This window comes from Anoplophora glabripennis, unplaced genomic scaffold, assembly GCF_000390285.2.
Source record: "Anoplophora glabripennis isolate ALB-LARVAE unplaced genomic scaffold, Agla_2.0 scaffold106, whole genome shotgun sequence".
NCBI classification, from domain to species: Eukaryota; Metazoa; Arthropoda; class Insecta; order Coleoptera; family Cerambycidae; genus Anoplophora; species Anoplophora glabripennis.
The window spans coordinates 1,072,365-1,098,463 of NW_019416398.1; the positions used below are offsets into that span (position 1 = coordinate 1,072,365).

The window sequence follows — 26,099 nt, forward strand, 5'->3', positions numbered from 1 at the left end:
TTTAATTTTATTGAGAGTAGCAGCTGAGTAACTGATCTATGAATTGCAGGCAGACTTAATAATACTGCAATCTTTTTCGCATGTTATTCCATATGTAAAGAAATATGATCACTTTTACCTTTCCGTCTTGGATATGTATTGAGTACTTCATCTTTAGTTAAATTCCTAAGTTTTAACCACAGTTATACTGTTAGGTTGCCACACCTGCAGCAAAAGTTTATATCAGAAGTTTAGCAGCTTTAATAGATTTGCCATAGTATTATTGTGAGGGTTTTAATTTCAATTTAATTTTTTTAATTTCAATGTGATTTCCAAACAAGTACAAAAAAAAAATTTCTCTAACCTGCATTTGATAATCATTGACTTCCACCTTAAGAAAATTATTGAATATGCTTTTTTAAGTTATGTTTTTTATCTCATAGCATTACTTTCTACCTTTTAGCTTTGTCATGAATTCATTATTTTAAACTTAGTAGTCTATTTTCTAGTCCTGTTATACAAAGTTAGGTTCTTTTGTAGTTTAGTAATATCTATTTAACAATCTGCCGAGGTATAGTTTGTGTTGCGTCTAGATTATTGTAGGACTGTTTTAGAAAATATTCTAGTTAGTTTTCTTAATTTACTTCTGTGTTAAATACACAGAATGTCTGCCTTCAACATAGACATTAGTTTTATTCTTAGAAAAATATAGTTACATTAGCAATATTGTGTAGAGGTTTTCTTTGGCATGTATTAACCAGTATTTGTTTCCTTCTATTGGTATGCTTCTTTGAGAATAATTAGAGTAGAGGGTCTATAGAAAACCATTTAAATCAATTATTATTATTTTTTATATAACTGGTCATTTGTAACTTGTTCGCAACAGTTTCTTTTTATTTGGAATGTTTAGAAAATCTATTCCATAGAGTTTGATATATTCCAAATTATAATTATATTTGTATTTAATATATGTATTAGTTGTAACAATTAATTTATCCTATCGCATTGTTATAGGTTTGGCCAACTTTATTTGTAGCTAGATTTCTGCAACATAATTCAATAGAAAAACTTACGTAAATAATATGAATTATCGAGTTTGTATTAAATACTTTATTTTTTCCTTAATTTAAAGATAATAATTTATGCAAAGAATCATACAAGCATTCCCACTAATACAATCCAATACCCTGTAAAGCAGAAGTACCGCTTACGGACAGATTGTCATTTTATATACTGATTTTTACAGAGAAATTTTTGATGGCAGAGTAAAATGGCACATCTGTACTATGCATGTCTACTAACACTACTTAATGTTATCAGTGTTGTTAAAAAAAAATAATAAAAGCATGATTTCGTGGGATGTATATGTCGTAAGTATCTACAATTTTTAAGCAAGTCCTTTTTGCTAGATGTTTTGAATAAGAGCGAAGTAGGCAAGAAATTTGCTTAAAAGTTGAGTAGCTATGTACACTTAATATTATCTAAGTCAACTATCTGTACAGATTAATATCCATGGCGTATGGTCAAATTGGTATGATTCAAGCCGCAGCTGGTTTCTTTGTGTACTTTGTGATTATGGCTGAAAATGGATTCCTCCCAATGAGTTTGTTCGGAATTCGCAAGCAGTGGGATTCGAAAGCTGTCAACGACCTTACAGATTCGTATGGTCAGGAGTGGGTTAGTAAATCGGTGCAAATATTTAGCTACGTGGTCTTTATAAACTTGGAAATTATTTTTTAAAGATAATCCTGTTATATTAAACCGTGACACAAAAAAAATATAAAAAGATAATACTAATCCTGAGAACAGTGCACATTTACAAAACATCCTGCCGTTGTCTAATAGTCTGAGTTGTAGCTTCAATGACATTTGATAGTTCTTCAATATTGTTGACTCCTTTGTCACATACCGAATGCTTTGAACATCCCCAGAAATAAAAGTCTAAAGGATTTAAGAGCAGAGAACAAGAAGATTAAGGAATTGAACTACATCCACATATCAGGAAATTCAATATTTAAAAACTCATATCCAAAGTTCGAGTGAATTTTCACTTCACATAATAAACTTTAGTAACTATTAGCAACAAATGGTGTAATTCAGCTACACTTTAAATAAGCTAGAGGTACTTGAATAGCGATTATACTTTTTGCCTGTCATTTCATGATAACTTTTAATGGCGTAAGTTTTAAACAATCTGCATTAAAATAATTCTCCAAGTTTGTAAACACCTTGTATATTCTATTTTAAGCAAATACTACATTATCATTAATAAACCAAATCAGCGTGTGTATTTCAAGAAAATAGTTTTTATGAAATGAAAGATTATTTGAATGGTTTATTTTGTTTGCAGACCTACCGTGACAGAAAAACATTGGAGTACACCTGCCACACTGCATTCTTTGTGTCAATCGTGGTAGTGCAGTGGGCTGATTTGATTATTTGCAAGACCCGTCGAAATTCTATCCTTCACCAGGGAATGAGAAATTGGGCTCTAAACTTTGGTCTTATCTTCGAGACTGCTTTAGCTGCATTCTTGTCCTACACACCTGGTATGGATAAGGGCTTACGTATGTTCCCTCTCAAGTGAGTATTAAAGAGCTAAGTATAAAAGTTATAAGGTGTATTTAAAAAAAAAAACACCGCCTGCAAAAATACTACAAACTGGCATTTATTATTTGTGAAAACTATCATAATAAAGGTAAATATCATAAAGACAAATTTAAAAATAACAACTGTGTTAAATATATACACTTGTCTTATTTTGTTTTAAGGCAAACCTTACGTACTGAGGGTCGCTTGCGGTATGCAGCAAAATAAAACTCTCAACAGTAAAATAAAAGTATTTTTATTGAAAACAAAGTTAGTGAAAAAGAAGTGTTGTCGGAGCGAGAGTTCGTTGGAAAGTCTTCGTGGTGTGGAGTCACTCGCAAGTATAAGTATCTGGTCCTTGGCGCCAAACTGCCGTGGACTTTTTCCTGGAACTCTGTTGCGTCCCGCGTTTGTTTTTTGTCCTTGCAACTGTTAGACCAGTATGGGCGGCATCAGGCTGGCACTCTTGACGTAATACTTAAAATAAGTCACTTGCGGACATGTGTACCCACAGTATATTTGACACTGAAAAATGAAACAAATCTTGAAAAGCAATGTTCTATTCCTAGAGATGTAATATTTGTATACTTAAATTGTCGATGTAGATCATTTGCAGTGTTTCCTTCAAGTAAACTCTGCAAAATATTTCGTAATTATGCAGTGTGGATTTTTTTTAGTAAGTTATTAAATTTCGTTACACCTTTAGCACAAGGGACATCAAATAAATTTTGTACTTCTGTTTTTACATGAGCGAAATATAATATGAAAAGACTCTAATTTAGCTGAACCATACCTCCACTCATTACACTTACCAAAGTATTCTAATAAATAAGTAAGTGGTAGGATTGTATTTTTAAAGCTATTTTTGCCAGTTTTTTTGTATTTTTTTTTTAAATTCGGCCAATAATGTCCTGCATTTTTAAGAAACCCATATTACAAAATATAGCACTGTTAGAGAATTTCGTATTTTATATTTATATATTTTTTCCAGATTTGTGTGGTGGTTACCAGCCATTCCATTCATGTTGTCTATCTTTATTTATGATGAAGTGAGGAGATTCTATTTGCGACGCTGTCCAGGAGGCTGGCTGGAACAGGAGACCTACTATTAAAAACATCAAATTCAGTGTACTGCCACCAAGTGGCCACTGTGCGGCGTCTCGACCGCAGGTCACATAGTTACTTCGATAGGAGGGATCTCGTATAAATTAAAATACATATATCAATTTAGAAGACTCCAAGAATCTTCTCTAATATTTGCCATTCAGAAATTATGACGATGTTTTTTCCTATCGATTGTTGTACAAAATACTGTTGCTGATTCTAGTAAACTTGCTGCTTAAGCAGTTTGATAAGTTTCAATTATTATGTAAAAGAGTGATTTCTTATATAGGTGATGTCTACTTGATCCGAATCACTCTACTACACATATTAGCTATTTATTAATATAATGAATTTCAGTTAAAAAAAAATAAATGAACAAAAGAAACAATAATAGCTCCTGGACAGTTATCGTGAATAAAAATATTCAACACCTGCTACAACCAACAACAATAAAACACACTGTCAAATAAGTACCCAGGTTAGTCGCAATAGCGTTTTCATACATTCCAGTTGAAAACTTCAGTTGCCTTAGTGCTGTTGGACACGGTGATGTTCAGTCTGGTCTCGGGCAGGGGTGGTGGCCGAGCTAGTTGCCTGTTGAAGGCCTCCACCCATGCTCCACGTACGTAGAATCAATGTGGACGGATGATTTAGTATTATTTATAGGCTTTCAACACTTAGGTTAGCTAGGTAGTAACTGTGTTGTTATATCGTATTAAGTGTCAACCAGTCGTGCTCAATACACACCATGACTGCTACTATCACGATTGTAAACGTTTGACATTTCATTCATTTGTTTGTATATACTTTGCCGTTTCAGCAGGCCATTTGACGGTTGCCGAGGCTTCTGTCATTAGGGCTGATCATTATGATAAACACACCACATAAAAGGTCTGCTTTTGTAGAGTCCTACTTTCTCATAACAGGTTGCGCTCTGGTCTGTGACCAGTGGACCTCGATATTGTTATCTTATTGTAAATATTTTTAAGTGAATCACTTAATTCATTTGGCTTGTGTTCTTTTCACATTTATGTTTTAGTACGTAATAAAGCTGTATAAATTTGGGTTTTAATAAAATGGATGATAGTACTATTTTGTATTTTAATAATTATAACTAGAAAGGTAGGCAAGTCCGCTGACGCGGACTTGATCTTTCTCTGGGGGCCTTCGGTCCTCGAGCTGCGCTGCACGCGACTCAAGCTCTGCTCCGCGCTGCGTTCTTTGTGGGTTGGTAAATAATATAACATTTTCCAAAAAGAAAAAAGAAAAATGCGACCCACTCGCGATTCGAAGCCCGGACCTTCGGCTTCGCAGTCGTGAGTTTACAAAATGAGCTATGGTAATCTAACGCTGGTTGAAGCCTGCATGGGCTATTTGAAACATTGATTCTTCGCGAATGTAAACAGAAAATTGAAAATGTTCAAATCAAGTTTTGTCGCCAAAGTTGCGTCTCGAAAAGATCGGTACCAATGCCTAACGGCAATGTAACGACTCACCATGGCCTGATCGTCCGGGAAAACGCGTCAAATGACAAAATTTATTTTGACATCTTCACTGACGTTTGTCTCGGTTTACTTCAGGTATCTCTCTCCCACCGAAAAAAGTCAATTTTCGGCGAGGACTCTTTTTAAAGTGGAAATTTCACATAGAAGGCTTGAACAGATCGCCTTCAAAATAAGACATTTGGATAAAGGAAAGACCAAGGGGCCCTTCGGGCCATTGATAATACCGTACACCTCTTTTCGCAACCGAGTGTGGGAACGAGAATAACCTACAGCTTTTAATATGTATGGATAATTAAAAATGGTATCCGGGTCTTAATTTTCCTGCCAATTTAAGAATACGGTAAGTATAAAATAAAACTTTTATTTTTTTAATTTTACATGTACTGAACACATTTTTACAAAGTTTTATAAATACTAATGTTAAAAAATATATATACAAGTACATCAATAAGTAAATTGCACAAATTCTTGGAAACAAGAATATAGGTATCTACAAATTTCTTACATTATGTCAGACCACAAGTGTCTGAAGGTATTCTGTGAAATGATTTTGTGAAATACCTACAAACATGGCCAAATTAGAAAATAAACTTTGCAAAATTTCCCCCTTTAAATGGTTACATGAATCAAAGAACAAATAGTTACATTTTTAAGAACGAAAGGATAGTTTAATAAATAAATAATATCAATAAATAAAACGTAATTTTACTAACTCTTTACACATATTTATCTGTTATTTATTTTGCCCAAGCTTATTTTCAATCTTAAAATAGTGAGACTAGTACTTACAGAAACATTACTAAGCTTAAACTAAATTAGAATTAAGAGCTTCTATTTTATTAAAATGCGGTAAATGTGGTCCATCTACTGGCAAAAGTCCTGCTTCCGTGCACGAGCGACAACAAAATTTAGCATAGTACTTATGTGAACAGAATTTGGCTTTTACTATCAGTGCACAGTTAGCAAAGAATTGGTTATCGGTGCAGCTAGGGTGGATGTACATTCCTGGAATTATAAAAAAATATAGTATCAAGACAGTAATTGACAATTAGTTTTGAAAAAAAAATGTCAAAATATTTAGAAGAGTATTGTGAAGTAGTACAAGGAACTAATACTACCAATGTCAGGGTGTACAGCTGCACAAAATACGTAAAAGTAGTCTTCCTTATGTATTCACATAAAAAATGCAGTTTTACTAATTTAAACATTCCATCAAAAATAATTCGTTTCAGGAGTCTGAAGTAATCTATGAGAGTTCCCATTTCAAATTGGGGCATAAAGAGTATAACACTCCATTGCTTGGACAAATCAACCTCTGGTATAAGAATTTTTTGTATCATGAGAATGAATTTTGAAAAAAGATTGTGTATCTCGTCTTATTCAAATTCCAGCTAAAACCGATTACAGAAATGAATTTAAAGATAGTCATTTTTTTTTAATATTCATGGATGTAAAAATCTACAAGGAAAAATACTTACTCCAAATATGAAGGGGCTCAAAATAAAGGGTAAATAGAAATAAAAAAATTCTAAAAATAACTTCTATGCCAGAATTTTTTTTTTTTAAATATTCATGGGTGTGAAAATCTACAAGGAAAAATACTCCAAATATGAAGGGGTTCGAAATAAAGGGTAAATAGAAATAAAAAAATTCTAAAAATAACTTCTATGCCATAAGATTACATGATAATCACCCTTTATGAATACTGATTTTAGTAAATTGAGTGTAAGAAATTCAAATTAAGCATCAGATTGCCCATGGCGCAGCTTTTTGGATGCTCATTAGAGTAGAATGAGCTATACTATGCATAATTGCGAGGGTTGATTCAAAAGTAGATTCCTTTATTTTTAGAAGTAGAAAACATTGTTTATTTCCATAGCAATTTACTTGGTTGTAAAGCTTAAACATTGAGCTATTTTTCAACATAGCTCCATATTTGACCATTTCTATCTAAGCATTTTTGGAGACGGTGCTTCCAACTTTTGTATTCCCATGTCGCAGAACTACGCTGCCAATCCTTTGAGAAAGTGAGTAACCTCTTCTTTGACTTTATCGCCGGTCCGGAAGCGTAATCCACCCAAGTGTCCTTCAATTTCGGGAACAAGTGGTAATCACTAGGGGCTAGGTCCAGACTATAGGGGATGGGGAATGACAGTCCAACCAAATCTTTTCAGTAGGTCATGGGTTTGACGAGAGACGTAGGGTTGAGCGTTATCGTGAAGAAGCATGATTCCTTTGTTCAGTTTTCCTCTCCAACGGTTCTGGATCGCCCGTCTGAGTTTCATTAGTGTGTCACAATACCTGTCTGAGTTTATCGTTGTTCTAGGCAGAAAGTCGATCAACAAAATCCCTTTATAGTCCCAAAACACCGTAGCCATCAGACTGTTTGTTTAAACTTTTTTGGCTTAGGCGAAGTTGAGTGGTGCCATTCACGTGATTATTGTTTTGTTTCGGGTGTGAAATGAAACATCCACATTTCGTCACACGTAACAATTTCTTTCTTTCGCCTCGACATTCTTGAAGATATTGGTGGGCACAATCGACATGTTGCCGCTTGTGGTCTTCTGTAAGCATTCACAGGACCGACTGCACACACTTTGTGATACACCAATTTTTCAGACAAAATTCTCTGAACTGAGCTAGCCAGTTCGCTGATAGATATCCTTCGATCTTCGAGCAATACTCTGTCAACCTTCTCGACAATAAAACAGATGGTCGTCTGCTCCGCTCTTCACTGTGAATGTCCATGCGAACAGCAATAAACTCCCTACACCATTTGCGGACTTGTCGCACAGTCAAGCACTTTTCACCATAAACTTGGCACAACTAACCATGAATAGATGTAACCCGTTTTGTGTTTAAATACCGTATAACTGCCAACACTAAACGGTAGAGATAAGCGGGGTATATTGGGATCGAGAGTGGGGGTGCTGCTGCCAGATTTTGCCTAACACCTCTCCTTGCGGATCTATCATTTTGAGAACCTTACTTTTCAATCAACCCTCGTATATTATTATTAAAATGTTTTAAGTTGTGATACCACGAGATGGTACTGGGCCAAATATGCTGCGTACTCCAGGTACAATAATTTCTTATTTGTGCAGCACAGACTAATTGTTATAGCAAAAAAACTGAAACAAATGGTATTTACCTTCAATTAAAATTTCTAATGTGCTTGATGCTTTGGAATAATTATTAACTGCCTCGCACTGATAATATCCTGAGTCAGCCTTCGTGACCTTGAGAATCGTCAATGTATGAGAATCTGAAAAATCAAGTGGTTGTAAATGAGGGCAAATATTAGAAAAAGCTGCTTAATTAATTTATGTAAAGAATGTTTACCAGTTGGTAGAACAACCAATAAAACATTCAGACTATTAATATTTGGAGGATTAATTTACAAAATAACATTCTAACATTACTTCAAAAACTAGGCTAGTTGGCAACATGTGTCACTCGAACAACTCGTATATATCGTAATTTTTTTTTCTCCTGTTTCTAGGCTACTTCTACTTTTTACTAAGGTAAATTTTTAACAATTGTCTTTTGTAAACAGCCTATATAGATTTGAAATTTTAGGTATTTCTATATAAAAAATGTATCAGAATTCAAAAACATTTTAAAATAACCTTGTTATAGGTACTTTGCATTTTACCTGATATTGCAATTCTATCTGATGGATTGAGGGGAACACCATCTTTGTACCACTGTACTTGTGGTTCTGGATATCCCACTACTTCACATGGAATCTGTATGTCACTTCCAACAGGATATCTTTGGTCATTTGTTGTTATATTTGCTCTAATGGGTACTAAAACATTGAATTTAAATTATATTTTGATTTGTATCAAGAAATTTGTGTGTAATCACTAAAAAATTAGTCAGGGGATGTGGTTTTTTTTAAATTATCCATTAATGTTATGTAGTGGTGAAAATATATTCAGTAAAAATCAAATAAATTATGTGTAGGAATGTATGTAATACTAAATTATAAAAAAACTGTATTTTTAGAAAACAAAACTTATAGAGTCAGAAGCTAGATTTCTATTATTGCATTTTTAAAAGGATTATTCTTATGCAAAAGGTAAACAACTAATATTATGAATAATACAAAATTTTCTGACATCAAAATAAAACTTTCGATATTTTTCCAAAATTTTGTTACAAGCACATCCTGTAAAATACAGATTTTTTTTTTTTAATAACGGACATCTGGCATAATGTAGATAATTATTTTCAAAATAAGAAGACAGACTTATATTAGTTTTTTTTTCATTTGCCACAATTTAGCTTGTACCTTACAGTACTAACCTTATACAAAAAAACTGAAAAGACATGGATTCATTCTCTATTTACTAACAAAAGCAAGTGCTATTATAATCACCCATTATATACAAAAGAAAAGAATAACAGAAAGCATGCAATAATGTTAAGTAACAAAAACAAGTAAACAAATGTCTACTACAGTCCCATTTTTAAAAGAAAACCGGCCCGTGGAATGCTAGTTCTAACTTTGTTTAAATGAAGCGTAACATGTTAACTCTATGAATGCCATTTTTTTATCCAAGCAGAACTGAAAAGCAACGTTCATAAATGAGTTAATATTTATAAAACATCATTGTACTTCATTTAAATGAAGTCAGAACTAGTATCCCACAAGCCCGGTTTCTTTTAAAAATCAGACAATAACCACATTAATAATAAATAACATGCATTACCAACTGATGGAAGAACTACTCCGGTATCTGGAGGAGGCACAGGCTCTGGTACTATTTCATTGGAAGGTTCAGGGTAAGAAGTTGGTGGAACATACGGTTCAGGAGTAGGTCTGTAAGGAACATAGAACCTAGGAGGTTGTGGGGTGGTGGTGGTTCTAGTAACAGTTGTAGGTTCTTCTGGAGGATTTACTATATACTGTTTGTATTTGAATTCAGCTGGATCAGCAAAGTGGTATGGTCCTCTGGCTTTCACTGATACCGCCCAACTGGCGGCTTTGCCGACACCATTATATGCTTGGCATGTGTAAATCCCCAGGTTGTGGAGTTTGACTGAATGTATGAGTAGAGAATGATCTTTGCGAACTTCAAATTCGTTATTCTTTAATGGAATGAGGTTGTCTTCCTTCCACCATGTTATAGAGGGGAACGGATATCCCAATACAAAGCAGTTAAGTGTAGTAGGAGCATTTAACGAGACTACTACTGGGGGTTCGTCTGTTTGATCCAAGATTGTGGCTGGTCTAGGTTCAGAGTCTAGTATTTGTTAAAAGGAAAGTTAGTTTAAGTAGATAACATGCACAGTAAAGATGTACAGAAATGAAATTATCTTCAAATATTACTTTCATACCTTAAGGTTCTTATTCCATTTAAGAATTAATATCTTACATATTGTTAACTTGCAGTTAAGTAAAAATAAATGACAGTTTTTAAGGTACGACCCTTAAGATATAAATATATGTATAGAAATGTATAGTTTTAGATGTGCACCCAAAATGCCTTGTGTTCCTTATTTACAAAATGTATAATATTTACCTACAACTTCCAATTTAATTTGATTCGTAATTGGTTCACCGATACTATTATCAGCAGTACACAAATAAATGCCAGAGTCGGTCTTATGTAATGTGATAATTTGTAGAGATTGATCCAGTTTAATTCGATATCTTGGTTGTGTACCATCAATCTGCATAGTAAATAAAATTAAGGGAAAAATACAAAAAAATTACATAACGAAATACGCTTACCTCAAAATTATCTCTACTCCATTTTATTTTAGGATTGGGATTTCCAGTTACCGCACATTTCAGTACTGCTTGGTCACCAATGAGAGCAGACACTTCTGGCTTATATATTTGGGAGTCCACTTTTGGAGGTTGGACTAGAACATAATTTATATTGTTACTTTATTATTTACATTGAAGATACACACACAAGATACAGATTACAAAGTTTATATGAAAAAAACGTTATTAACACAATAGATAATATGCTTTACTTACGTCCGATTTCATGAGGCTTCTCGGTATAAGCAGGTTCTATTGGCATTTGAGTATTTAATTGTTGTGGGGCAAGCACGGGATCAACACAAGCAGTACCACATCCCGTCGAGCAGCACTTTAAATGCAGCGTACAATCAGCGTCAGAATTGCATTCCTGTTCACAGTTGGTTTCACTTGGCTCTAGAGTTGGACAGGTTCCTGGTTTGTTGCCTAAAAAAATATTCAATATAAGAGATATATTAATGAAAAAATATATCCTGAAATTTTATTACGCGTTATATAAAAATTATGAATGTTTTAATTGTACATTTTTCAGTATAAATACAGTTGTACAGGGTGTTGAGACATGAATGAGCCATACTTCAAGAACAATTGAATAAAAATTAACTGATTTAGATCAAAATTATTCTAATTCTTATTAAGATAACTCCTTTACACTTCATTGTAAAAGTATTAACCTGCTAATTCGAATAATTCTAAAAAATTCTATCAAATGAAAACTTCCATATAGCGACTAAATTCAAAAGAGACAGAAATAGTAACTACAAGCGTTGAATGAGAAATAATACTAGTTCCTCACTCACTGTTACAAGTCAGATATTCATCAATATTCAGTCGCAAAAGAACGCCTATTGTGGGAAACAACTATATCTATGGGCTGTATGTTCCGACTAATATTGAATTATACTAACAATAAGCAAACAAACTACTAGTAATAAAAAATTATCTAAAATAATTTTTTTTGCAGCACTGTGCTTAGTCTATGAATGTCAACATCAACGACTTCTGGCAACTTAGTTTAGATGAAATACCTCTATTCACCAGATGTGGTCGTACTCATATGACTACAAGACACTAGATAGACATTTAAACAGAGAGCTAACGTTAATTCGGCAAAATGAGAATGGCCAAAATATGCTACCTATATATTTATATTAGCTTTCAGTTTATTGGTTTATGGAAAAGTATTTATAATGGGGTAAGTAGGTAATATTGAGACTTTCTGCATGAAGTATTTTTTAGTGGAATCGAAATAGAATTTATATAGTGCAGTGTTTTTTGTAATGTAAGTCCATGATCTTATAAAATTATTCATTTCAATGTTAAATTTCTCTGTGATTTGACAACAATGGGGTATGTTCTCACAGCCAGTGTGTGCGTTTGTGTGAAGTTACTCAAACCAAACATATTATTGTTTCTAAAAAATTACCTCCTACACCAAGTTTCATTGCAAAATCATAAAAAGTTGTAAGAAAAAAACAGTTTGATGGAAATGAAAATCATATTAAGGTAACTTGATCTAACCCAATTTATTTTTATTCAAGGTTGGCGCCCTTGAAGTAAGTTTGATCTATTTCTAGATATCATGTACTGTTAAATGTTATCATAATGGTATACTTACTTTGTCTACATATTGCAATAAAATCTGCATTTGCATCTGAAGTTTTGTTTCTGTTAATGTCTATAGCACACTGTTCGTCCTCTAAACATTCCACATTTCTGCACGGATCTTTGCACTGACACCTGTTGCATTCATTTTCATCCACATATGCTTCAACTCCATATGCACATTTGAGTGTGGTACATTCATCAAACATTTCCTGGCAAGGATGTTGTGGCACATCCGTTACTTCAACTTCGGGTACAGCTAAAATAAGAAATAAAGTAATGTTGCATTATAACACTTGATTCTATTCACAAAATAAGCTTTAGCTCTGCTACATGTTGCTAATGGCGGAATAATTTTACTCTCGGCCTGCTAAAAATAAAAATAAACGATAAACAGCTAAATTTACAGCAAATTATAAAACATAAAGGCATTTGTTGTAAAAGCTGAGTGGAGCAAATAAATGTTGTAGGTGCATTATAGTAACTTACAAGACTCAGTTGGTGGTAAAAGATTTCTACAAAAATCAAGGCAAGATTGGAAAGATTTAAAATTGTTGAAATTTCCACCACAGCCACTATAAATGAATGCGATGCATTCTCCCCGCTGGTCATCAAAGTACCACCGTTTGTGGTAACCCTCTTGGCAGGAACCTTGATCTACTGGTAACTGACATATAGCTACAGAAAAACATGCATTATGGTTTGTATTGAGAATGTTAGTAAAGAAGTAGGTTAATCAAAGAGAACAAGATGGTACCATAGCCATTATGCAACAGCGATAATAATACAATAATTTAATGTAGTAATTGAGTAGATATTAACTGGCAGTATGAAACATAGACAATATCAATGATTAATTTTAGAAAATTAAGATACTATAATTACACTGAATGATCCCAAGAAATATATATATAGTATATGGACTTATGGATGGTTTATAAATGAAACATAACTACGATTTAACTAAATCAAATTTGATATGAGTCACATGATTTGCTATAGCTAAGTGAGTTAGCTAAATCCAGTTCAACTCTTAATAAACTAAAAGTTGCAAGTTCAAATATGTTCTTTAACTTCAGGTAAACCATTATGTAACCAGTATGTGTTAGGATCAGTCACACCTATATAACGAATATAATCTTAATACATTGCAAATATATGTCATTACCTGTACTTGTAATATTAGGTTTGGTTTCTTCATGAGTCACACATATGTGTTCACATTCTTCATTTGAGCTAAACCGATTACCATTTCCTTGACAACCTCCAAAAGCGAACTGTTCACATCTTCCCTCTGATTTCTCATAATAATATTTAACAAAATACCCCCTGCATGGACCCGAATCCTTTTCCATATTACACACATCTAAAATTTAAACATTAGTCGTTTTGTGCATTAGCAAACCTCTTTTTACTAAAGCAATTATTTAGTTATTTTATTTGAATGTTTTTCAAAAACACCGTTCTAGTTGTATACGAAAAGTTGCATATGATTAAAGATTAATTAACTCAGATAATATTAAATACCTTGACCCCTGAAACTTCCACATTGCCTCTCACATTGTTCCTCACTATTGAATCTGTTATCGTTGCCACCACAACCTGTGTAAGTGAATGGAGTACATTTTCTTGTGTTGGTGTCGAAGAAAAATGCCACATAATTTTCTGTACAGTTCCCAGGATCAGGAAGTTGATAACACATGGCTATGTCTGTTGGTGGAGCTGAATTCGTGATAAGCTTTTAGTTGGAGAATAAGGTAATCCCTCTTAAATCTTACCTGGTGGAGCTTGAGTAGAAACAACTTGGGAAGGAGGAGCTTTTCTACATCTTTGCTCACATGATGACTGATCTTGGAACCTGTTATAGTTACCACCACAACCACCAAAGGTAAACGGTAAACACGAGTCATTGAAGGAATCGTAGTAGTACTGAGTATATTCTCCATTGCAAGGCCCGACAACTGGGGGTAATGTGCAGAGATCTAAAAAATATTGTATTAAAATTTTATTGAAAACTAACAGAAAGAAGCCTTAAATTGCAAACCATTGTTTCTGAGTGTTTTGTTTGTAACAAAAAATGACAAGTGAATGAAAAGTTGAAATAGATTATTTTTATGAATTTATCACCTTGGGAAGTTCCACAATACTGAAGACATTCTTCAACAGAGATAAAATTATTTCTATTGCCATGGCAACCACCAAATGTGAAGCTCTTGCAAACTCCATCAGATCTGTCATAATAATACCTAACAGTTCCATTCCTGCATGGTCCAGGATCGCTGGGTAGGAAACACATATCTAAAATATATATACAATTTAAAATCCTTTTTAATATTGATTTTTAATTACAGACCTGTTCTAAATGCTTCAGTAACTGTTTGGGGGGATTCTGATGGATGAGGTTGGCTCGTTGGTTCTTGAGATTTATTATAATCCTGTTCACATCTTGCTTGGCATCTCTGTTGTGTTTCAAAATTGTTTTCATTTCCACCACAACCACCATAGTAAAACTGTTGACAGGCTTTTTGCTTTGTATCGTAGTACCACCGATCAACGTAATTACCACATTCCCCGGTTTCGGCAGGCAAGTGGCATGTATCTTTAACTAAATATTAAAAATAGAAATTAATATGTAACGTCAAATAAATAATATTATATTAATTTAGGACAAAATGGAAGAAATGCAGACTCTCACCATTGTATAGTGTTTAATTGGTGCATATTTATTGTTTGCATAAATTACATGCAGTCAGAGGCAAATAATTTAAAAATTTGTATGTATGTATATATACAACATAACTCACCAATATCCATAGGACAATCATTTTCACATGCTTCTTTACTGTCGAAATTATTTTGATTGCCATTACAGCCAGAATAGTAAAAAGGTACACAGCGTTTTTCAGGAGTATCGTAATACCATCTAGATAGTTTTTCCGTGCAATTGCCCTGAGCTCTTGGTAACGAACAATGATCTAATAGGTATAAGCAGTTGGGTTAATTCTAGTTTTACCATTATCAAGCGGAATATTATATTTGTTACACAAAGTGGCATGCATAATAATTAATCATCATCAATGTCGAACACATTCAATCAAAAGAAATATTTTTATTTTATAATGAAAGAGCTACATAACTCATGCATTAAAAGTTCAAATGATTTTACCATACCCTTCTTTCGACCTGGAGCAGCACATTTTTGACTACAGGCTTCAATTGTTGGGAAGTTATTGTTGTTTCCTTTACAGCCTCCATAAATAAAAGGCTGACACTGGTCACTTTCATCATGGTAATAGTAACGTTGATATTGTCCTCTGCAAGGTCCTTCCTCTTTTGGCTGCTCACAGGCATCTATTTCATAATGTATATATTTAAATGTCTTTTCCCTATACATTTCATGTACCTACCTACACTGCTATCTTTAACACAGAGACCCATACACTCTTCTCTGGTTTCAAATTTGTTATTATTGCCAAGGCATCCGCCATAGATGAATTGAGCACAGTTTTTAGCGTCTTTATCATAGTACCATTGAGGGTAATAGCCTTCACATGGCCCAGCTACTTTTGGTAAATTGCATCTATCTAAATAATCATAAATTTAATTTATTGGTAATTTTTCCAAAATTACGTTTGTGTAGTATTTACCTGGGCCCTGAGGTATTACACAGACTTGATCACACTCTTCTTTTGTCTTATAGCGATTGCCATTACCATCACAACCACCATACCAAAATCTGGAACATCCACCATAGTCCATATCAAAGAACCATTTAACTGTATAATTCCTACATGTCCCTCTTTCCTTAGGAAGAGAACAACTGGCTGAAAGTTTTAAAAGTAATTATATATTTTTTTCAGAGAAGATAAATGGAGTAAAGAAATACCTTGTAAATTTTCAGGAGCAGTTTCGCAGCCTTCAAAATTTTCTCCTTTGGCTTCAGTAACTCCGTCAACACAACATCCAAATTTAGATGACACACAACCACATCCTTCCTTGTTCGGACCAAAAGCAGGTGTCTGTTCATCAGAACAACAGCCAAATTCTGTATTTCGACACCCACAACCTATTGAAATAAAAAATTTTAAAAATATATTCCATAAGTACTTAGAATATCATAAAGGTTCTGTAGCATTTTTAAGATATAGAGAAATTAAGAGAAAAGGACATGTCACGTTAACTTTACACATTATTGCAAAAAAATGCTTACCTTTTAGCTTCATATAAAGCGGAAACTATAACAATCATGTTTTTATGAGTTATACAGTACATTGTTAAGAGTCATACCTTGTTGGTGTGGACCTCTCGCTGCAGTAATTCCATCTGGGCAGCAACCAAATTGGAATGTGTGACAAAGACAGCCTTCGTAATTTGGTCCATTTGCTGGCGTGAAACTATCAGGGCAACAACCATATGTAGTATATTGGCAGCCACATCCTTCATCGTTGTAGCCTCTTGCAGATGTAGAATTATCTGGACAGCAACCATAAGGTGAATATTGGCATCCACATCCATCCAAATTTGGCCCCCTTGCAGGTACAACATTGTCGGGGCAACAGCCAAAAGCAGAAATTAAACAGCAACCTTCTCCACTTGGACCATGAGCTGAAGTAGTACCATCTTGACAGCATCCAAATGTACTGTTGGAGCATGGTAAATTGCAACCTCGATAACCAGGGCCTTCGGCAGCCGTAACACCATCAGGACAGCATCTGTAAGTTGTATTTTTACAGTCTTCTTTGATTTCCATTTCCTTAGTAGGCTCAGTTGATTCTGTTATTTCTGGAGTTTCAGATGTCTCTGTCTCTTCTGGTTCTTCTTCAATGCAACCTTTATGTTTTGGCCCTTTAGCTTCAGTAACATTATCATCACAACAACCGAATTTGGATTTTAAACATTCGGGTGGGGGTTGCGGACATCCTTCATTATTATTGCCTTGTGATGCCGTTTTATTGTCACGGCAACATCCAAATAGTGTTTCATTGCAGTGTGCAGTTGGGCAACCGGCATATTTAGTTCCAAGAGCGGCAGAAATGCCATCTTCACAGCATCCAAATTTAGATTCTTTACAAGTTCTTGGAGTAGGACAGCCTTTATCGAATGGCCCCTCAGCTGGTGTAATATTATCCCAACAACAACCATACTGTGTTTTTTTACATGCTTTTATTTTCCTTCTCTTACACATTTTAGGCCTACTCTTAAATATCTCAATTATTGGGGTTGTTGACTCTATTTCATAGGTAGTTGTTTCAGTACCCTCTGTTTCTGTTGTAATTCCAAATATGTCAGTGTCAGTAACGGCACCAGTTGTCTGACTAGTAAATTCTATTGTTGATTCGGTTGAATCAGTTGCTACAGATTCAGCAATTTCAGTAGTACTATAGGTTTGCCCTACTGAAACAGATGATTCAGTGGTAATTTCTGAACTGCCACTTAATTCGGAAGTACTACTTGTAAACTGAGTGGTAGCCTCTGTACTACCATCTTCTATTGTAGCACTTGTACTAATATCTGTAACATATCCAGTTGTAATTTCCGAACTGCTCTCTAGTCTAAAGGTACTACTTGTAAATTCAACTGTGGCCTCTGTACTTCCAATTTCCGAGGTACCACCTGTACTTCCACTTTCTGTTGGATCACTAAAGATAGTTGTTTTACCATCAGTACTTTCACTAGATTCTGTACTGGTAATTTCCGTTATAGCTACAGTACTTTCGGGGGATTCAGAACTGCCTGTAATTGCACTCGATGTCGTAAATTCAGTTGTATCTTCATCAGTTAAAGTTGTATCAGTACCTGATGAGGCAGTTGTTGGTTTTCTTGCCCCTAAATCAGATTCTCCTATGAAAAATATGGTACTTGTTTCATCTGTGCTGTATTCAGAACTGATTATACTCTCTGAAGTAGATGCTGATATTTCTGTAGTTACATCAGAAATATCTGTACTTTCAGTATTTAAGCTTGATTCTGATGTTTCAGTTAGATATGTAGTTTCAGTTGTATCAGTATTATCTGTTGAAACTGAACTTTCAGTGCTGTCAGTACTTTCAGTAGTTTCAGTGCTATCAGTGCTACCTTCAGTAGTTTCAGTACTATCAGTACTACTTTCAGTAGTTTCGGTACTATCCGTACTACTTTCAGTAATTTCAGTGCTATCAGTACTTTCAGTAACTGATGACTCTGTGGTATCACTTGTACCACTTTCTGTAATTTCTGTATTAACTGTATTATCAGTACTAACAGAATTATCGCTTACGCTGGTACTGCTTATTGTTGCATCAGAGCTAATGGTTGTAAAGTCAGAAGAGACACTTTCTGTTGTGTCATCAGATTTTGAACTCCCTAAGCTCTCTGTGGTTACATCAACATCAATGGTATTAGTTGTTATATCAGAAGAAGATACTGTCTCTGTACTCTCAGAACTAGAAAATTGTGTAGTAGATAAAATCTCCGTGCTTCCAGAAATTATACTTTCAGTTGTGAAACTTGAAGCTTCAGATATATTGGTAGTATCTGATTCACTAGATGTTATGCTAGTAAGACTTTCACCGGTAGTAACAGAGATTTCTGTACTGCCAGAAATTTCAGAAGTGGCAGTACTTTCAGGAGTGAATTGACTCGATTGTCCTATAGCTTCAGTAGTAATTTCAGTATCTGTACCAATAACAATGGTTGATCCTGTGCCAGAACCTTCCTCATCAGTACTGTCTGACAGTCCGGTACTCTTCATTAATGTACTTATTTCTGTAGCTGAGCTTGTAATTTCGCTTTCTCCAGATCCTGTTTCTAAGCTGAAGCTTGCTGTACTTTCACCATCTCCTGTAATAGTTGTGCCATCACTGAGCATAAGGTCATCAAGTGAGAATGGAGGTTCTGTTCCAATAGTTTCTTTTGAAAGTTCTAATTTCGATGAGATGGAAGATTCTGTTCTAACACTTTCTTTTGAAACTTGTAATTTCTCTAGTTTTTCCTATAATATATAATATTTTTTAATGAACTGAGATTGTCATTTAACAGTATGTCATAGAGCATGTAAGATTTATACTTGCCAATGGTTCATCAGACATAACCCATTCCCCATCATCACAAGTAGTATCTGGAACAATTTCATACTCATCATTATCATCTTCAGGTAAGGTAGTGATCATATCGCTTTGTTCGGTAGTTACATCAAATAGTTCATCAGTTGCCGATGTTGGTTCAGATTCTTTTGTACTTTCAGATGTAACAGTTGCCTTCAGTTTTTCCGTTTCAGATTCATCAACGGACTGGGTAATGTCGGTGGGCATTATGGTATCTAAAAATGAGTTTAAGTACAAAAATAATTTAATTGGTATTAAATATATATAATGTACCCTCTGAACAAGGATGTGTATTACACTCTTCGTGAGAGAAAACTATTCTATCTGATCCACAAATGCTTGGATCTACAACTTCATTGTCTTTCAAGCACACAACTTTCTTAGAACGTTCTCCTCCTCCACATGGTTTTGTACACTAAAAGCAAGTTGAACATGCAAGGCAGTGCCTAATTTAATTTAACTGATAAATCACAGAATCCTCAAGATCTGATTAAAGAATGTAAAAAAGGAAATTATTTAGGATTACTTTTCAAAGATATGTAAATATTCAAAACTTTTCTTACAAGTCTTCATTACGTAGTAAGCACTTACTTTTCCCCAAGGACCACTAAACCATTCACCTTCACATTCTTCTTCTTCTCCAACACATTTTTTAATGGTTTCAAAGTCTTTGGACGGATCACATTTCTCATTTTCCACTTTCTTCACACCATCTACTGTTGATACTCCACAAAATATTGTTCTTGTTTGTATTCCCTCTCCACATTGAACTGAACACTATGAATATAAAAGTTGTTATGAAGAAAATATAATAGATGGGTAAATCTTGCGTGTAATATTAACACAAGAAAAGCAAAGAAAAAGTATGGCTAATACAATCTATAGATTTGAAAAAATCATATTTTTTACAATGCCCCTGAACCGAATTCAGTTTTTTTTGTAAATGAATATAAAAATTGGTCACAGAGAGGGTACTGTATATAAATGTGAATTATTTAAAATTAATGGATTGATGATAAATCTCTGAAAAATTATAGTCACCTCGCTCCATTGAGATGCATACCACAAATATTGACAGGTTGTATTTGAGGTCTCACACTTTCTAACAGTTTCTGGTTTTTGTTCAGCTTCACAAAGATCGTCTGAGTAAATCTGACCACTGGCAGTAGCGCAATGCACTTTCCTTGTCTCATTTGTCAGTCCACAAATTCTGTCGCACTGAAAATAGATATAGATAATTCTTTCCCATATGTCGTTCAGGCGCGGATGGGCGATGGGGACGATCGCCCCCCCCCCAAATGTCACGAAAAAAGAAAAAAATAATAAAATATCGAACACAATAGATTAATAAAGATTAATTTTTTTTAAACATTTCAGTTTCCTTGACTGCATAACCTTTTAGTTCTCTTGATTGTATATATATTTTTTTTAGTCATTAATTGTACAAACGCCCCCTCCCTAATCTATCTCAGGATCCACCACTGTCATTAATTGTAAACTTCCAGTTATTAGGAATGTTCATTATTTTAAAATAGTCTGGATCCGCCCCTGTATAATATTTTATAATTAAAGGGTAAATATTTTTTCTAGTACTTAAAACAATTAAGTTTAACTCTTACCCCACTCCATTCTGATGTAATCCAATCTACGCCCTCGCAAGGACGAACATTACATTTCCTTTCTTCTTCTGGCTTAGGTTCGATCACCTCACATTCTGAATCTTCCAGCACTTCAATTTTACCATCTTCATGTTTTACGAAACAGGTTATTTTCCTTGACTGTTTACCATCTCCACAAAGGTGATCACACTATAATTGAAACAAAAAATGGAAATTTTAGAAATATGTACTATTTTAGTAATTAATAACTCTCTAAAATAAAAATATAAGATACTTTCCCAAATACCAATGACAAAAAAAACATACTTGACATATTGAAATAGTTAAATTATGGTTTGCAAATTTTCAAAGCAAATATATTCTATCACATTACTAACAGCTAAAATATCGATTTGGATAAAGATCAGCACCTAATTCAGTCATCATTTCTCCATTTCTGAATTATTTCTGCATTTTGAGATGTCGTCATGACATCTTTGTCCAAAATGGTGTTATTGTTATTGGAAACAAAAAATAGGGGGTACCCTACCTTAATTATATTAATTATCAAATGTATGTTTTCCATTAATACTATTTGTATATTTTTTACTTTAATCTTTACTTTGATAATTATTATTAATCACTATATTATTTTTACTGCCTTTAGCATCCCTCTAAATATACAGGGTATTTGTAAATAAGTGCAAAATATTTTAGGGGTGGTTGCCGAAGTTATTTTGTGAAAAAAAGTTCAAATAAACGTAGGTCGAAATATGTTCCATTTCAGAGAAATTTAAACACTGTTTAAATTTTAATTTTTCATTTTAATTTTATTAATTAGAATTTTAAAGATTGACTCGAAATTTGATGGTTGTATTTTATTTAGAAATATTGGTCGTATTTTATTTAGAAATATTGACAGCAACCTACTAGAATATAATGTATCAATAGAAATTGAAATTACACAACTTGGAGTAAAATACGTTTTATTTTTTACCTCAAAAAAACGGCGGATTTCTAAAAAAAATATCAAAACGGGAAAAGTCAATGGTGTACGACTTTTTTTATTAAAAAAAGTTTGTGGTATTCTCGCACGAACGTCACTGGTGCAAGTAGAAATATTCGGATCATATAAAATGCGCATTTATCCCTCCAAACCATTTTTCAAATTTCGAATCAATATCTTTAAAACTTTTTGAAATAATTAACAAAAATAAATAAAAATTATAATTTAAACACTCTGTATCTCAGAAACGAAGCATATTTCGACCTACGTTTATATGAACTTTTTTTCACTAAATAACTACAGCAACCACCCCCTAAAATATTTTACACTTATTTACAAACACCCTGTATGATATCGTTTAATGAGAATTTTATGAAAATATCTGCAATCAATTCAAACTGGCCTAGTATCTTTAAAGTAAGCTAAAAGCAGAAGAGTTATTAATAATAAAAAATGTATAATTAAAAATAAATAAAATAAAATAAAATACTTACTGGTTTCCAAGGTTCACTATACCATTGGGCACAAATTTTTCCTTCATTGCACTTTTGCTGAGTTGGCGGTTTTGGATGAAGTTTCAAACATTCAGAATCATCCACTAGTACGGGATAACCGTTTCCTGAAATTTGCTGACACGATATCTCTCTGGTTTGTAAACCACCTTCTCCACAAGGTGCTGAACATTTCCCCCAAGGATAAGGTGTCCACTGAGCTTCACAAGGGATTTCATTGCATTTCTTCTTAGCCTCTGGTTCATTATCTTCATTGCAAAGTTTACTGTCAACTGGGTCAAGTGTTTTTCGACCGGCACAAGTCACGTTCCTAAACTGATATCCTACAGAAAGGATTAGTTGATTAACTTGATTTACTTTAGGTAAGATTTGCTAACCTCCTCCACATGTTTTAGAACACGGCGTGAATTCATCAAAGGTCCATGCATATGTCTCTTCTGATCCTGTCACAACATTTGTTGGTAAACTGTATGTATACTGAACCGGTACATCAGAATCTTGGTAAAGCAACTGAAATAATTTAACTTGAATCACTAATATTCCTGATTTGAGGCTAAACTGATGCTCGATGTTACTACTTAGTCCAATTAACTAAGCCTTTAAATCGAAATTTTGTCAACTTGGCTGAATTTTTGATATGAGTTAGTTTAAGGTATATTATAACAATAAGTGAGAGTAATTTTTTGTTCAACCCCCGGCCAAGGGTGGAAAAAGATAAAACAAAGGGCTTTTTCAAAATAACTCAAAAAGGGTAAGAGCTAGAAAAAAAAGTTTTTCATGAAAGTAAAGCAGACAATTCTACATAAAAATGGTCTCTTAGCTTTTTCTTGTACTATTAAAATTAACAGAGTTAGGGAGGCTAGAAGTTAAGGGAAGATTTCAGAAATTTAATTTTGTTAAATCATTAAAATTAACGATTAAAAATTTAATTTTTTGTTATAACTTTCTTATTAAAAATTAAAAAATATATCTATTTCTCTGAAAAGAAAAGTTACATATTTTAGAGCAGATTGAAAAAAAAAATTACAAAATTCAATCATTTTTCTGTTTGTTATGATTTTTTTTAAATTTCTGAAATCTTCCCTTAACTTCTAGCCTCCCTAACTCTGTTAATTGTAATAGTACAAGAAAAAGTTAAGTGGCCATTTTTATGTAGAATTGTCTGCTTTACAACTTTCATGAAAAACTTTTTTTTCTAGCTCTTACCCTTTTTGAGTTATCTTGAAAAAGCCCTTTGTTTTATCTTTTTCCACCCTTGGCCGGGGGTTGAACAAAAAATTACTCTCACTTATTGTTATAATATACCTTAAACTAACTCATATCAAAAATTCAGCCAAGTTGGCAAAATTTCGATTTAAAGGCTTAGTTAATTGGACTATACTGCTGTTGGAGAAAATTTACTTTTTGGGACGGGATATGAAAAAGAGAATTAGATGAATGTGGGGACCTTGGAAATTATAAGAGATAGAAAAATGGTTAAATTGGAAAAATTTTTAATCAGTTTGTTACTAATCTTAATGATGCTCACAGACCAGTTCTAGATATTCGGATTTTCGAGATGTTTTGAAAAAAATAGAGAGAGAGAGAGGGAGATTTTGAAAACAAATTCACTGTGGATTGTGTGGAGAATTTGTTTCAACTTTGTGGTTTTAGAAACCATCATCATTTTAATTGAAACTTTATATTTTTTCGGCACATTATTGATTTTTTGCACACTTATGATATAGGTAGGTACTGTTGAAAAGTTTAAAAAAATGCTCCTATCAATTAACATAAAATTCAATATGGCACTCATAAGAAAAAGTGAAGTTGAAAAGGAAATGATGGTTTCTCAAAACGGCAATCTCTATAGAGAAATGTATTTGCAAAAATTGCCATAACAAAGTTTTTACAGATTAAAGAAAAAATCTCCAAAATAAAGATATTAGGTCTGATTTTCATAAAAATATCCTGAAAACCTGAACAGTTAGTCGCAGAAGGGTCTAAAACTGTTTTCATTTAACAATTTTTCTACCTATCTATTGTAAGTTCTAAAATTCCAATTCCATCACTAATATTGGTCGATACACATATTGAATTGTTAATAATTTAGATTATTAACAACAAAAACATCATTTAGTAAAGTCTTACCACAATGAATAAAGCTTCATATGTAGGACCCAACGAGATAATTATATCCGGAGCCGAAAATCCTTGAGGTGACCTATCATAGTGGAACTTAGTTCCAGCAAAGTCCATTGTTCTGGGAAAGTCTATTCTCCAGTTTCCATTTAGATAATAATGACCAGTGGAATTCCGTATGGCTATAAAATAAATGATGCAATGCATAATATTTTTAAATTGAAAAGTATATTTCTACCTAATTTCAGATTTCAGTGTTGTTACAATACATTTTCAAAACTACGCATTTTAATTAATTCTGTTGATCAGTTTGACATTATTTTTAAAAACAGTTTAGAGGGAAAGTGGTGTTTTCGTCAGATACGATTCTGATCAGTCATAGAATCTGAATTCCACTTTAAATAAATATGGAAAATTTTAGGAATAACTTGAAAATTTGTACTTAGTTATCTTAGGTGAAATTACTAGAAAGAACAAAATGCTATTTTCTTTCACCACTGCCCATATAGAATCCAATTATAGGACCGGAAAAGACAAATATTAAAAACAACAGTACATACATATACAGGGTGTCCGGTAAGTACCTCCTAATCTCTCGGGAGTGTATAGGGGAGGTCAAAATAAAACTAGTCCTTCCTATAATTTTTTTTCCTAATGTGCCCCCTAACGGAGTTATGGGGGGTCAAAGGGGTACCTAGAAATTAACGTTTAGGGTTATAACTTTGAAACCACCCTGTATATTTTAATAAAATTTTCGTACGTTGTATTACACATGGAGCTCTACGATTTGATGCTAAAATCAACTTTTTGCTATTATCAGGTGTCCAGAAACGGACTGGCCCTATCACAATTTTTCTCAAAATTTTGACAGAAGTAATTTTATCAAACTGAAAATATTATTATTAGATACTCTGAAGGTTTTTCTTTAAAAATGGTACTCTTTATTTATTTCGAAAAAATGAACGGTTTGCGAGATAAATCGGTTTTGAAAAAAATTGGTAACAAATACAACAACAATTAAAATTTATTTTTTTACAATAAAATCATTCCCGCTAGTGCCAGCCTACAGATTCACCATAAACATTTACTGGTGGTGAATTAAGGGAATGAATAATGCCGTTTCTTGTAAAATCAACATCTATGACCAAAATACATCTACAAATTATTATTGCTCTTGTCTCCATGGAGTTCTTTTCTATTGTTTTCGTTGTTAGAC

The 26,099-nt window shown here is 33.4% G+C and overlaps 2 protein-coding genes across 10 annotated transcripts in view; one reads left to right on the forward strand and one right to left on the reverse strand.

Annotated features, from left to right (window-relative positions):
* The window catches only part of LOC108904109 (sodium/potassium-transporting ATPase subunit alpha), an 80,438-nt gene extending 75,674 nt beyond the window's left edge, over positions 1-4,764 (forward strand). For all 9 annotated transcript variants that reach the window (XM_018706533.2, XM_018706534.2, XM_018706535.2 and 6 more), the window contains 3 exons: positions 1,482-1,656; positions 2,330-2,562; positions 3,560-4,764. In XM_018706533.2, coding sequence (XP_018562049.1) covers positions 1,482-1,656; positions 2,330-2,562; positions 3,560-3,680 — 529 coding nt within the window. In that variant the 3' untranslated portion in view covers positions 3,681-4,764. The remainder of the gene's footprint in view (positions 1-1,481; positions 1,657-2,329; positions 2,563-3,559) is intronic.
* A 758-nt stretch (positions 4,765-5,522) lies between these two features.
* The window catches only part of LOC108904112 (papilin), a 28,354-nt gene continuing 7,777 nt past the window's right edge, over positions 5,523-26,099 (reverse strand). The window contains exons 5-31 of the mRNA XM_018706545.2: positions 24,893-25,065; positions 23,140-23,272; positions 22,745-23,085; positions 21,266-21,454; positions 20,688-20,864; positions 20,238-20,423; positions 19,920-20,061; positions 19,614-19,861; positions 16,852-19,534; positions 16,451-16,630; positions 16,212-16,388; positions 15,972-16,148; positions 15,736-15,915; positions 15,369-15,539; positions 14,918-15,169; positions 14,692-14,862; positions 14,343-14,546; positions 14,092-14,286; positions 13,733-13,930; positions 12,578-12,823; positions 11,176-11,385; positions 10,921-11,054; positions 10,709-10,859; positions 9,896-10,429; positions 8,833-8,988; positions 8,329-8,442; positions 5,523-6,182 (exon numbers count right to left, since the gene is read on the reverse strand). Coding sequence (XP_018562061.1) covers positions 5,983-6,182; positions 8,329-8,442; positions 8,833-8,988; positions 9,896-10,429; positions 10,709-10,859; positions 10,921-11,054; positions 11,176-11,385; positions 12,578-12,823; positions 13,733-13,930; positions 14,092-14,286; positions 14,343-14,546; positions 14,692-14,862; positions 14,918-15,169; positions 15,369-15,539; positions 15,736-15,915; positions 15,972-16,148; positions 16,212-16,388; positions 16,451-16,630; positions 16,852-19,534; positions 19,614-19,861; positions 19,920-20,061; positions 20,238-20,423; positions 20,688-20,864; positions 21,266-21,454; positions 22,745-23,085; positions 23,140-23,272; positions 24,893-25,065 — 7,922 coding nt within the window. The 3' untranslated portion in view covers positions 5,523-5,982. The remainder of the gene's footprint in view (positions 6,183-8,328; positions 8,443-8,832; positions 8,989-9,895; positions 10,430-10,708; positions 10,860-10,920; positions 11,055-11,175; positions 11,386-12,577; positions 12,824-13,732; positions 13,931-14,091; positions 14,287-14,342; positions 14,547-14,691; positions 14,863-14,917; positions 15,170-15,368; positions 15,540-15,735; positions 15,916-15,971; positions 16,149-16,211; positions 16,389-16,450; positions 16,631-16,851; positions 19,535-19,613; positions 19,862-19,919; positions 20,062-20,237; positions 20,424-20,687; positions 20,865-21,265; positions 21,455-22,744; positions 23,086-23,139; positions 23,273-24,892; positions 25,066-26,099) is intronic.